At 39.0% G+C, this 14,842-nt stretch overlaps 1 protein-coding gene across 2 annotated transcripts in view; it reads right to left on the reverse strand.

The window, feature by feature from the left end:
* Positions 1-5,922: 5,922 nt before the first annotated feature.
* CERS6 (ceramide synthase 6) overlaps positions 5,923-14,842 on the reverse strand; it is a 260,066-nt gene continuing 251,146 nt past the window's right edge. Inside the window, exons 9-11 of one of the 2 annotated variants that reach the window (XM_081096277.1) lie at positions 11,115-11,271; positions 10,531-10,554; positions 5,923-7,721 (exon numbers count right to left, since the gene is read on the reverse strand). In XM_081096277.1, coding sequence (XP_080952403.1) covers positions 7,566-7,721; positions 10,531-10,554; positions 11,115-11,271 — 337 coding nt within the window. In that variant the 3' untranslated portion in view covers positions 5,923-7,565. The remainder of the gene's footprint in view (positions 7,722-10,530; positions 10,555-11,114; positions 11,272-14,842) is intronic. The other variant, XM_081096278.1, reaches the window with a different exon arrangement.

A 14,842-nucleotide genomic window follows, 5' to 3' on the forward strand; every position in this document is an offset into this window, starting at 1 on the left:
AGCCCGCGGGCCGGATCCGGCCCGTTTGAAATGAATAAAACTAAAAAAAAAAAAAGACCGTACCCTTTTATGTAATGATGTTTACTTTGAATTTATATTAGTTCACACAAACACTCCATCCATGCTTTTGTTCCGGCCCTCCAGTCCAGTTTAAGAACCCATTGTGGCCCTCGAGTCAAAAAGTTTGCCCACCCCTGGGTTAGAGCCATGGGTGGCAATGGCTTCCCATGTTTGCTGGACTCTGGGTGCCTTACTTTCCTGTGTTTGATCTTATAATCCTACCCAGGCTTCATAAAGTAGTCCTTTTACTGAAGTTTTTTCAACTCAACCTTCCGACAGTGCTTTCTGTTTCCTGCCCGGACTCTGACTGATAGAGGTTTTATATAATTTCTTGACTTCAATGTTTAGGAATGATACAACTTTTGTGTCCTTGTGCTGCAGCAGCTTTGGGGATAACCAAAGGTGTGGTGCTCAGGCCGCAATCACTGTGGTGGTTTTGAGGGACCACCTGTGTCCCAGTAGATCTGGTCCCCTCCCCCCACCCAGCATGGTTGTTCGGCCAGCTCTCACTGTTGTTGCACTGTTGCCACTGCTCCTGGCGAAGCAAGTGCAGGGTTCGTGGGAGCAGAATTCGGGCAGAAATAACATGGGCCGACATTGGAGGTGGCCCAGCAGCAAGGAAGGGGGCCTAGAGAGAAGCGGAGCTGCACTGTGGCGTCTGGGAAGATGCTTGTGGAGTCAGACTGTGCTGTGCTTACAGAAGCAGAAGAGTCCATGGCTTCCCAGAGTGGTGCATTTGCTTAGTGTCTATCTTTTTATGCCTCAGAGAAATGTTGGCAGTTTATTAGAACAACTCATGCTTGGAATCAGATTGTTGTTGGGGTGGTTAAATATTTATAAGGCTTTCCATGGGGAGTCTGCTTTATTTTTCATAACACTGGTGGTGGTGGTGGTATGTCTGGTGGAATGTCAGTGCTATTTTCATGGCTTTTGAGATACTAGATGACATAAGCTAGAGAAGGAGGAGGCAGCTGGGGAAGACAAAGTGACAGAGGAAAGATGAGGAGGGAGAGAAGGCCTAACAAAGTGGGGCAGGGGCCCAGAGAAGACATGTCAGCCAAGCTTGTATGGCGTGTGCTGGACATACACCAAGCGGGGCAGTTGTGTGTGTTATCCTTTGAGTTGGTAGTCCTAAGTGCCTCTTTATAGTTTTGAAAATCAGCCGAGTCTGATATATCTGAACAGATTATCTCTAAAAATCATATTTTTCCAGAATGAAGTACTACATAATATTTAACATTGAGTTCTTATAGCTTAATTTTCAAAGAGATACTATATGTTATATATATATATATATATATATATATATATATATATATATATGTCATGATTTTGTTAAATGAACATCGGTTAAGTGGAACACAGCGTGAACTGAGGTTCAACAACAGATCACAAAAGAAATTGCAATACAGACGTTTATTATTCACTGGTCCTGGGGGAAGTACATGGCATGCCTCAAGAGGCCACCTGGGAAGGAAAAGGCAGGTGCAGACAGAGTGAGACAAGACCAGGGGTCACATACCTTTATTAGGGTCCGTGAGTGGAGTGCTTTGGGGTTCCTGGGCTAAGCCAGATTAGTCAATTCAAACCAGAGAGCAGGGTTTTGGTAAGCCCCGCAGGGGTCTCATCTAGGGTGCGTAGGCATACAGGTGCTGGGAGGCAGGGGAGACTGTTGATCACCAAGGGCTGTTGGGGAGGTTGATCAGGAACTTACATTTGCTTGTCACCCTAAGGGCTGCTATCCAGGGCATGCATGGGCATGAGGGTGTCAATTTCAGGTCCCTGCAGGTCACTTGGCCAAACAAAATAGATGCTAAGGTAGCCATACCGGGGAGTAGCTCAGCTAAACTCTCGACAACATAACATATATGTAACATATAACACTCTCGCTCAGTCATCATAGTGATTATTGGAATTTGAGGAGCCTGCGAGAAACCAGTAGGGTGATGTAAGCCCGGAAATAAGTCTTGCCCAGGAAGGTGAGGCATGCCACCAACTCAAGCTGGTGGTGCGTACGGAAAAGGGCACTTACACTGCACTCTTAATGCTTATCTTTATTATGAAAGTGTTTCCAAAGTAAAATGATCCTCATAATAACAATTGTGTCCAGAGAACAACAATGAATAATTATATTTCCATATAAAAATCAGCACAACAACAGTACATAAAGTAATTCTAATTGGCTAACAGTACACCATTTCACTTCTGACAGATGCTCAAGCACTGAATTGTCTTACAAAAAAAGTAAGGTTTTGTCACCTACCCTATTTCTCACTGCAAGTCGAAAAAAAATCAAATCCAAAAACTAACCACCTCCCCCTTGCATGACAACAAATGGCTATTGAGGTCACTGATAATGTGGGCAAACAAAGAGCTGATGGGAGTCATGAGCTAGCAGCATTATAAAACTTTTGGGAATCAAACTTGGACGGTGTGTTCCATGTTTAAATTAATGAAGCTTTAAGTTAAAGTTCCAGAATCATCACATTACTGTTGCTATTGTAGAGCTGATTTCTCTTTGGCAACTAATCTTGAAAAACTCCTCATTTTTAAAGGGCAGTTTTACAATGACAGTTTAAAACATTACTGTAGATTCCCCAAAATTATCTCTAGAAAATCTATTCTCTCCCCCGCCCCCGCCCCCCCCCCCCCCCACACACACACACTTAACATAGAAATCATACCAACAGCTGTTGCTGTTGGTATCCAGGCCATGCAGAATACACCAACATAGAAAGCCAACCTTTCATGGACCTGTGTTCAGGGAAACAGGCTTATGTGGACACAACACTTTTTAAGAAAAATGGCATCAGGCAGAAAAGGAAGTGGGGTACAACGGATCCAAAGGCTATGGGAAATTGACAGCAGAAAAGTGACAATATTTTGGCGTCCTTTTATCAAGAGTCCCAGGAGGCTGAAAGGAATGTGAGTGAATGAGATAAACACAGATGTTAGGCTAATAGGTCCCCCCATCATTTCCTGCGCAATCTTGAGAATGCCTGCTTTTGTGGAGACACAATACAATATGCCATCTGGCTGCAGAGATTTTTTTATTTCTTTGATCTGATGAGGTCTTAGTTTGTGGCCATTCAGTAATGTGTTCTTTTCAAAGGCTTCAGGTTGAACTCAAGTTCGAAATACCTGGAAATAACTATGGTTCTCTTTTGGGAGTTTGCAGATCTTAACAGCAGTTACTTATGATGTTTTATGTTCTTTAATATAATTTTCTTCATGAAAGCCAGCACCAGGAATGCGCCCTCTGAGTATATATTAGAAAAGTTCCAAAGGCCTAGAGTGGGCAAGTGGACAGGCCTCCTCAGCATTTACTGGGCGCCCCCTAGGGGAGAGAAGGGGACCCTGCACACAGAGGCAAACCAGAGGACTCTCTTCTGGATTATGACTGAAGAACTAAAATGTGGCCACAGTGTGAACCGATGCTAATTGCTATTAGGTAATTTGAGAATGGCATAATTTCATTTTACCAAGAGAAACTTAAATTGACTCTGGGGCCAACAATCTCTTCATTAAAAACATATCCTGCTGCATTTTGCATGACTTTAAGAACTCTTTATGATTATTGACAGTATTCTTCCATGGATAGAATGCTAGACAGCAAATGCAGTAACTAGAGCTAACCGCATTTTCTTTCTACACAAGTTACTTAGAGACTGAAAGTGCCCTGTCATCACTTTATCATCAGGCTGACTTTGATCTGATTTTTTTTTATTTGAATGTTAGAAACATTTCAGGGCCATTATTATTTATCAACAAAGCAGGAATCAGCCAGAGACAAAGAAAAAAAAAGTAAGCTAATTGGAATCTTAAGAACTCAAATAGCACATGAAATGTAAACATATAACCTTTTTTTTTTCCTTAACGGATTTCTTGAACCTCTCTGGACATAATGACATCATCACACATACTGATAAACAGAACCTTTTAACACCTTTGGATTTATTCTGTATACTTTTTATACTTCAAATTAAGAAAAATACTCAAATATTCAGGCAACTTTGGTATTAACATTTCCAAGAAAGGAATAAAAATAACTATCAACAAAAAATCATGAATAGATTGGGAACAATCAAGACAGGTATCCATAACGTTCTTTTATGAAGAGCTCTTGCAAAGACTCAGGTATGTTGAAATAAAAATCTCATTTTTTACTTCTGTCTAAGGTGAAAGTATTTAATTTGCTCAAATTCAAGCTCTAATATATGGAAAGTTTGGCAATAGAACTGGAGATTTAGAGGTTCAATCACCATTTGGCTAAAGGTGATCTAATCTTATTTCACTAGTCATTTCTCTTACCCAACTGCTTGCTTTCTTTGGAGAATCAACCTTTCTTCCCAGTTTACCTTTGTCAGGTGTGTTTCATTATCTCATGGTACCTCAGAACACCATTACCTAGCAGCCTAGCAGGAGTTAGATTTTACTGTAATAAAATCCTGGGAAGAAGCAGCAATCATACACAGTTTTTTCTAACATAGTTTAATAACCCCAAATACTGATAGCTATACCCTTATTCTCAACACTCACAGGGCTCACTTTAGGAATGAGAACTGTACTTGGCATATTTGCTGACTGTAGGCCCTCTACGATCTAGAATCTGCAATATTTAGCTCTGAGGCCGAGAGACTGAAAAGATTCGATGACTCTCAGCTGTGTGTGTAGCATGAACAGGAAGAGGCAGGAAGTTTCTATTGTACATAGTGAATGGTTTTTATGAAAAGAATATGGATAAGGATGAATAAGTGATATTTTGGTTTTATCACATTTTTGAAGAAACATACATATACATACATAGATCACACATTGATATCATTTACTGACCCATGGCCAAAATTCTACTCAATTTTCTACTTTTTCCCCCACTAAGAGATCTAGAAGAGCTATATAACATTAGAGAATAAAGTATATTTTTTTCTAGAGTCCTTCCTACATACATACCCTTAGTATCCTGGGAAAGTTTGAATGTGACCAGGAGGAAGGAGATATCAACATTGGCTAAGCTAATTAATGGAAAAAACACTCTCACTAACCTACAGTTGAATTTACAAAATACACTTCCAGAACTATGGCCTGGCACAGGTAGAGGATATTTTTCTCTCTCAGCCTTATCAGGCCACCATGGGAGAACAGTAGACAGAGATATATTGTTCTTCACCTCAAGAGGCCTACAAACACCATTTTGATTAGTCAAAAAGAACTCTTTGCCCTAAAATGTAAAATGAAATGAAAATCTGTAGCTCTATTAAGGACTTGGTTAAATTGATGCCATCAGTCAGAGAGGCTCTAAGTATTCCCAGTCCTCCCCCTAAGTGGCTTTTGGGAAAAACAAAAGATTGTTTAGGTTTGTCTTTGCTAAGGACAGACTCAACTTACTTCATTGTATGCAACTCTTCCTTAATAATGTATAAGCTGTCTTTTGAAATTGTTCTTTTGTGCTAAAGAGTGTCAGATAATCCCAATTTGAACACACTGGTTCTCTGGTTTATTTCACCCACGGAGAGGACTTGCTCTGCACACTAAAGCAAGCTACAATCCACTCTTCTCTGCCATATTTTAGTTTTTAAGAGCATAGATTTTCACCTTCTCAAAAATTTTCAGCCCTAACATGCTTGCTGTTACTTTTTATTTATCTGCATCTTAGCAGATGTTCAGAAGTACTTTTTGACATTTTATATTGGTCTTATAAAATCAAACCATCCCCAAATTACACTCCTAAGCATCTCCTTGTTTTGTGAACAATAAGGTTTTACATGAAGATCAGTTGCATGGTGTTTCGATAAACAGGCATATTTCCAAGCCTCTGCAGTTATTACTATGGAGCAAACAAGAAACATACTAGTTTGTAACAAGGTGGGGAAAGATTTAATATTACAGTGTGGTTTTTGTTTGTAAGCATTCTTTTAACTATAGATTATAAATTATGAGCACAAAGCTTTATTTGTCATATTTTCAAAAAATGGAAGTGAATGGCTCTGAGCAGCGCATGCACTTGCTAGTATTTTGCTGTTGTCCGCACTATGCCTGATTCACATATTTATGTCACTGCACTGTGCTTTTCAACTCTCGTTTTACATGATGGTCTTTTTTATTTATAAAACAGGTATTTATGATACCTTTTTATTCCCTTACTACAAGTTGGAAGGAAGGAGATAAAATCTTTGGTTTGTGTGTATGGTTTTCTTATCTACACATAAATAACACTGCCATGTAGGAGACTATGGAAATTTATTTTTCAGTAGTCTTTCTCATTGCCAATATCATCATTGCCCAGTCGAATTTTTGTTTTTCTGGCAATACTTTCATTTGAGTAAAAATGCCTATAACATGAACAAATCTTTAAAGAAGCAAATGAAAGTGCAATGCTCCTCAAGTAACAGGCAAGTCGTTCTGAGTTATGTTAGGGAGGAAAGACGAAGGCTAAAGAGTCTTTCTCCCATTGGCTTTATTTTGCTCAGAAAAAAATAAAACTTCAAATTCAAATACTAGATACGGCACTTTCTTTGAAAGCAGATGCAATAAAGTGCTTTGCACCAGAAGTGACCCTTGCCAACTCTTGAAACTCTCTTTTTTCTGCTCCAAAATATGCTCAATTTCTCTTTTGCATGACATGACACAGGGGCAATGGTAGAATCTGGTTATGATCAGCTGCTCTCTCTATGCTATTCTCAGATCATGAGACTAATTCCAGAGACTGAGAGTGATTTCTCTGTGACTGTGACCTTCGGCCATGTCTTCCTCCAGAGCCAGGGCTCTGACCTCATAACAGAATAAAAAGATCTCTGTAACCTACAACGTGAATCCCCAACTAGCTACCACACTCACCGAAGAAATCTTGGCTGTGCACACAAGAGATGAAGTCTACTCCAAAGCCATCTAATACAAAACAATTTTTAAAAAGCCCTCCAATGATGATGCTCTTTCATTTAAACTGCTAAATGACCAGGAAGAGTGACAATTAAAAACCCTGTCCTGTTTACACTAAATGCTGGGGGAATGGTCGCTGAGACCAGGCACTGACACAAAGAAAGCAAACCTATGTGGAGGGCCGGCGAGTCTTGCGCTGGGATTTGCTTGCCCTAAGACAAGGTAAGCAGGTGCTCCTAGCAAACGGGGCTGCAGCAGTAGAAAGGGGTCGAAGCAGATGGAGCATCTTCCTCATTGTCATGAGCCCAGGGAGTAAAAGGAAAGAGGAAACCTCCTTTAGTCCACAGATTTATAAACAAATACAAAAAATAAATAATATTCTAACACAATACAAATGCAAATACTGTTCCCTTGTGTCAATTACAAATACAGCATGCCTACATATAGAGAATGGTAATTCTTCTTCATTCACAGACGGGACAAATGGCAGTGCACTAGTCAAAATGCTTGGATAATCCTAATTTTTGTTTCTGGTGCTGAGATATTATGAAAGGAACTGTATTTGCAACTTATTAAATACTTCCAGGAACAAATAGTTCACTCTGTTCTGGACTTGTAGTTTTGAGTAATTAATCATCCACGGAGCAAGGGCCGGTCAGGAGATACCCGTTGGTACCGCTGGTTCCATTGGTGGTGGTTGCTGTGTGGGGTTTCTTCCTTGGAGTTTCTTCTGAGCCCTCCTCATCTGAGCTAGATTCAATATCACTTCGATCATCCTTGGACACCTGTGGAATACAAGAAGGTGAATGGGACCAGCTCCTCAGGAATCATTCAAGTATGGCATGCTCAGAAGCACATGCAGTCATTATACCCGAAGGACAACAGATCCAAATGTTAAAATATCAAAGGGGATAAAAACTTTGCCATAGTAATAAGCTCCCCTTACTGGAGATACACAATTTGAGTGACAAAGCCAGTTATCAAGGAATGTAGGTGGATTTCCCTATCACAGCGGGCTCTTTAAGGTACCTTTCTATTTTGAGAATGTACTAGACCAGTGATGGCGAATCTTTTGAGCTCGGCGTGTCAGCATTTTGAAAAACCCTAACTTAACTCTGGTGCCGTGTCACATATAGAAATTTTTTGATCTTTGCAACCATAGTAAAACAAAGACTTATATTTTTTATATTTATTTTATATATTTAAATGCCATTTAACAAAGAAAAATCAACCAAAAAAATGAGTTCGCATGACACCTCTGACACCCGTGTCATAGGTTCACCATCACTGTACTAGACCTCGAGTCCCACTTTCACTGGCAAAGTGGCCTACTCCACCACTGGAATGGCAGTGTGGAAATTTGGTACAAATGAGTCAATTTATACTTTGAATCCCATCACCCTTGGGAATCATTTAAAGTCAGCTCTCAATTAACTACACTAATGGAGCTATTTGCTAATTCAGATAATCAAATCATCATTCTTCTTTGGCTTTGCAATGCATTGTTTCATTATTTAATTTCTTTTCTGTCTGCTAGAATTAACAGAAATTTTGTGTTATATACTACATAATACATAATGGCAGTAGGAGGCATTTTGAGAACCTGGTGGGTGAGGTTTAGTTTTAAATATTTCCCAAAGAAAACTGACTGAGTGAATCAGTATGAATTGGTTCCCATTATTTCAGGGCTTTTCAATCCTCCATTCAGTCTCATTAGGTAATAAGGATGGTCATATAAAATATCAGATTTAAATCTATACATTACCGTAAAGAATGAAAAAAAAATCAGACTGTCTAGCAAGGACTTAATTTAGGGTGAAATTAAGGAAATACTCTACTCCTTTTAATATTAAAATAGTTTGAACCTCCTACTCCGTAAGTCTAAATTATGGTAAGCATTTTACACCAAAGGCCTTAAGACCTTTGAGTAATAGCACCATTTACTTACTTTCTAAGTGGGGTGGCCATAGGGACCTGGTGGCCTGGCTTCATAGAAACTTCCCTAGTCTAGTCACCTGCAATTCTCTAGGAGCTGGACTGGGGAGGTTGGCTAGGTCTCCTGGGAAGTATATCAGAATTAACTGGGGGACTTTTCACGTCACGTCCTTTGTGCCACCATAACTCCCCAACTCGAGAACCCTGGATATACAATTGGGTGACAAAGTGAGTTAACAAGGAGTGTAGATGGGTTTCTGTGTCACAGTGGCCTCTTTAAGGTACCTTTCTCTTTTGAGAATGTACTAGACGATGAGTGCCCCTCTAAGTGGAGAGCCATTGGTACTGAGAGAACATCACCTCCGTTAGTGGGAGGGGATCAGAATGACTGAGTAAATAGCGTAAAAATGGACCGCATTCTAATGCCTCTTGAGATGAGGTTAAAAACTCACAAGGACCATCTCCAAGAAGATTAAGATACTGAAACATCAAAACAACTAGATTATAAGGATACTTTAACTTAAAGAAACACGGGTCACAAAGACAGCACTATAGTAGGGCTCCACTACATTTAGAAATCCATTAGCCATAAATTAAGCTGCTAATCGGAAAGAAAACTCTAGTTTCAGAGAGTGACTAATTTACATTTGCATGATTAGTAAGATTATTTTTAATTGCATTTGGGGGAACAATCTATAGTTATGTTGCCATCAAAGAAAGGAACAATTTAGAATGTCTCAAAAGAAACCACAAATAAATGCGTCATTAACCTATAGCCATGAATCTTACTGTCCTAGGTGAGCAGTAATGGCAATTAAAATATTATGAAGCCTGAGCTCTGGAATAAAATTGATGATTGTCTCTTCATAAAGGTGAAGGAATAAGCTGGAGAGAAGACAAAACGTCTGGTGGAAAGAGCAATGCAGTGCGGACATAAGTAATCTAGTCCACAGCATCCTTATATCTTCAGTTAATGTTATCCTACTGACAGTATTGTGTATGTGGAATTAATTCGTATCCAAATGAGAACAGCATTTTTTAAAAAACACAAATACATACTTACTTTAAAGACTAAGAGGTCACAGAGGGGGAGAAAAAAACACCACTTTCACTTCTAAACAATGTATTGATCAGAATATTTTGGATTTCTATAATAAGACCTGGCTTCATAGCACAGGACCAGGTGTCCTGAGCCCCTCTATGGAAGGGTCAGCTCTGTTTTCCTCACTGAGGACAAGATGGTTAGTTAAGGGCTCTGTGACCCAGGGCAGAGCAGGCAAAGGAGCTAATAATACTCAGTACTCCAGGCTGGACCGTGTTTCCTCTCCCCAACATAGTTCTCTTTCTCCTACTTCACTTTTGGTCTATTTCTGCTTTTTAACCAACATGTTAATCACTGATGAAAAAAATTCCTCTCCTTCTCTGTGGGATCATGCAAAGTTTAGCAGGATGCAAGCTCATACACAAGGGCATTAACCGAGCTGTTCCTAGGGTCCCTTTGCAGCTGCTGGGAGCCATACTCAGTTAGAGCCTCCAGCCAGTGCCAACAGCTTAGACAGAACAATATGCATGGAAACAAAAGCATCTGAGTGCCCCTCCATCAGGCCTGCTAATGTGGCACCCAGGACAAGGACAGAGAGGGACTTGTGAGAAACTTACATGTAAAGGGTTCCACTTCCCAGCCTTCCAGGGTGGCAGAAGGAAGAGAACAAACAACGAACATAAGAAAATGTCATAGAGAACATTCTAGAAAAGTCACTGCTCTACATAGAGGGGTTGGGGCTCAAGAAGCTTCATTCAAATCAGCCTCGAGAGTCCATTTTTTAACCGAAGAGATTCAACTAAGTTTTATTGGAAAAGGCATAAATGGGCATACTGCATCAAGCAACCTTTCTCAGAAAAGTAAAGAAGTTATTCAATTTCTGTTCAGCATAAGTACAACCAGAAAAGGGCCAGGGAGACAGAGAGAGGGAGAGAAAAAATACAACAAATAATATTATCATTAAATTTAAAATTATAAATGCAGAACACTGACAATCATCTTCAGTACAGCAATGCTACAACTCAAAAAATGAACTAAACAGAAGGCAATAAAAATTTGGTTTGTGTTTCTAGGAGGTTATGCTAAATTTTGAAAAAAAAAATCAGTTTTGATGACATTTGAAATAAATGTTCTCATTGATTCAGAGCAACCAAGAAATGTAATTATCCGGAACATATTAGAAATGGTGAATTTTACTTACCTTGCCTCTTGAAATAGCTTTGCAAGCTATTTTTACGATCAAGTAAGACCAGAAGCAGTTCAAGCCTTGTATTAGCAACAGCAGTAGGTTAAAAACCCACCAGGAAGGATAAGGTCCAACAATCTCCCAACTTTCAAACAGCGTGGAATTTAACACCCTAAGGAAAAGGAGAAAGGTATCATTAAACACAACTTTCACTTTGCCTTCAAAGAAATTCTAATACCTGCACAGAAGCAGAAAGTCAACAATATCCACTAACCACTCCCTGTCTGCAAAGCTGACCAGGTATTTCAAAGAGTCATCACCTGAACTATTCCCCTGGTGGCAAACATTCATTTTGATTCTAGTATGAATGGTGTGCTTATGCTCCCCCTTTTACTTTTGTCATAATTTCTTCCATTAATTTCCATTAAGCTTTTAGTTGTAATTCTACCTTTGCTTGCCAATAGGCTTTTGGAGTTGCTATTGGTCTTCAAATAAGTGAAGAATACTACTCAATGGCATTACACTGCAATAAACAAGAGTAAATTAATTCCAAAAACACTAGCTACGTTTAAAATACATGCCTAGTACAGTGAGAGCTAGAATATACTTAAGATCTAAATCCTGTCCTCAAGTGGTTTATAGTCTAGTAGGGAACCCCCTGGAGGGTTCTTAATTTTGCAAGCTTTCCCCTGGAAAAGAACAGACAATTGAAATATATCATTTTGAAGTGATGCCTTGAGATGAGTATTGGAAGGATTTTCAAAGATTATTGGAATATAATGAATGTACTTAGTTTTAAAAGCATGTACTCAAAAATGGGGCAGCCACCTGCGCAGGTGGATGAGAGCTGGTTTCAGGGTTTGGCTCTCATCCCTGCTGTGTCTGCTCCTAAGACTTTGGAAGTTGACTCCTGCCTTCTGGACTCAGAGAAGAACATAACCACCGAATTTTGGAATCCCTCTAACTTCCTCGCTTTCCTCCTTCGTTAACTGTAGGGCTGGTTTGGCAATCTAAAAGTGTTGATACTACTCATCTAAGTGCATTTCCCTACCTGCCATTGAGTGCTTTGCTGGGACCTTACAGGAGAGGTTAGGAGGACCACACTCAGTGGCTAAGGGGGAGGGATGAAAAACTTGAATATAAGACACAAACAACTCATACAAGAACTGAAGGTAGATATACAGAGAATTTTCATAAAAGAAAGAGTATAATGAGTGCTTTAAGAGAGGTTAAGAAAAGTACATTATGGATCCACAAAAGAAAAACCCCCTCTTATTGCAGTTGGGATAAGATGTAAAGAAAAAAGAAGAATGAATAATAGGCATAAATAGGTTCCCTGCCTCCAGTTTCAGCAACCCGCCTGTATAGGCCAGAATGAGAAGAACAGAGTGTATCTCTAAATAACCCTGCCACACCAGTTGTCTCTCAAGAACAATAAACATAGATATTAAAATCCTAAAATAACAATATGGAATTGACTTTGACAATTCATTGAAAGTTTATTACTCTATGCTATAGTAGTATTCATTCTTGTGGAGGGGGACAAACATTAGGAAATCTACTAATATAATGCATCATGTATCCATAGACCAAATTAGTAGAGACATAATCATTTCAATAGCAGTGAAAGACATATGGTAATGTTCAATTCTACATTGTTGATATTTAAAACTTAGGACTCAAAGGACTTATTTAATACGACTTTTAAGCAACTCAAATCAGCAGTTGTCATCATATTTAAGAAACATCAAATTTTTTTGCCTTTATAATCAGGAACAAATCACAAATAGCCAACATCACCATTATTATTTAACATTATTCTGGAAGTTCTGGCCAGTGAGTATGGTAGAAAGTCAAAAACTTCATTTCAAATATGTAGACGTTAAATCTTTGTAACTATTTTAAAAACAGCAAACAATCAAAATTTCCAATACCAGGAAGCGGTAAAAAATTAGTTTTCATTCTTAATACAGAAATTATGAAATCATGTTAAGAGTTTCTAATTATAGAGACAAATACATATCATCTCAACTCTATGAAATACACATGCACATATACAAACAAAAGAGGGAATAATACTTCCCTGAAAGGAATTAACCAAAACCATTATAGACTTTCTTTGATGAATTAGAGATTATGTATATTTTCCTTTTTACATTCTTCTATTTTCCAAATCCATGTCAAATAATTAGAAAAAAATACAAGTTATTTGTAAAAAGTAATGTCAGGATAATGCCTATATTCTTGCCTTGTTTATTGTAACAGTAATTGTACTTCAGAACTACCTCTGCTTCTTTTTTTTTTAAAAAATTAAATCTTTACTGCTCAGATTATTACAATTGTTCCTCTCCCCCTCCACCCAGTTCCCACCCTCCCTCTCACCTTACCCCCCCATCACTGTCCTCATCCATAGGTGTACGATTTTTGTCCAGTCTCTTCCTGTACCCTCCACACCCCTTCCCCCCCGAGAATAGTCAGTTCACTCCCTTTCTATGCCCCTGATTCTATTATATTCACCAGTTTATTCTTTTCATCAGATTATTTATTCACTTGATTTTTAGATTTACTTGTTGACAGATGTGTATTTGCTGTTCATAATTTGTATCTTTACCTTTTTCTTCTTCTTCCTCTTCTTAAAGGAAACCTTTCAGCATTTCATTTAATACTGGTTTGGTGGTGATGAACTCCTTTAGCTTTTTCTTATCTGTGAAGCTCTTTATCTGACCTTCAATTCTGAATGATAGCTTTGCTGGATAAAGTAATCTTGATTGTAGGTTCTTGCTATTCATCACTTTGAATATCTCTTGCCACTCCCTTCTGGCCTGCAAAGTTTCTGTTGAGAAATCAGCGGACAGTCATATGGTTACTCCCTTGTAGGCTTGACTGTTTTTCTCTTGCTGCTTTTAAGATTCTCTCTCTGTCTTTTGCTCTTGGCATTTTAATTATGATGTGTCTTGGTGTAGTCCTCTTTGGATTCCTTTTGGTTGGGGTTCTCTGTGCTTCCTGGACTTGTAAGTCTATTTCTTTCACCGGTAGGGGAAGTTTTCCAACATTATTTCTTCAAATAGGTTTTCAATATCTTGCTCTCTCTCTTCTTCTGGCACCCCTATAATTCAGATGTTGGTATGCTTGAAGCTGTCCCACAGGCTCCTTACACTATCTTCGCATTTTTGGATTCTTTTTTCTTTTTGTTTTTCCAGTTGTTTGTTTTTTGCTTCTTCATATTTCAAATCTTTGACTTGATTCTTGCGATCCTCTAGTCTGCTGTTGGAACTCTGTATAATATTCTTTATTTCAGCCAGTGTATGCTTAATTTCTAGTTGGTCCTTTTTCATAACCTTGAGGGTCTCACTAAATTTATCGGAGGTTTCTAGAAAATTCTTGAAAAACCTTAGAAGTGTGGTTTTGAACTCTACATCCAGTAGTTTGCTTTCCTCCATTTCTGTCATTTGTGACCTGTTTCTTTGTCTCCACATTTTTTTATGCTTCCCTGTGTTGATAGAGTGGCTTTCTGTGCTAGGTGTCCTATAGGGCCCAGTTGCTCAGCCTCCCCAATTACCTGAGGTGGACACTCTTGGTGCAACCCTTTGTGGGCTTTGTGCACAGTCTTGTTGTAGTTAAGCCTTGATTGTTGTAGGTATCACTGGGACGAATTGACCTCTAGGCCAATTGTCTGGGAGAATCAGTTGTGTCTGCAGTGGGAGAACTTCTGTGCTGGAGACACCCTTCTGGGGCAAGACTTG

Source organism: Myotis nattereri, assembly GCF_964212035.1.
Source record: "Myotis nattereri genome assembly, chromosome: 7".
Classification (NCBI taxonomy): Eukaryota; Metazoa; Chordata; class Mammalia; order Chiroptera; family Vespertilionidae; genus Myotis; species Myotis nattereri.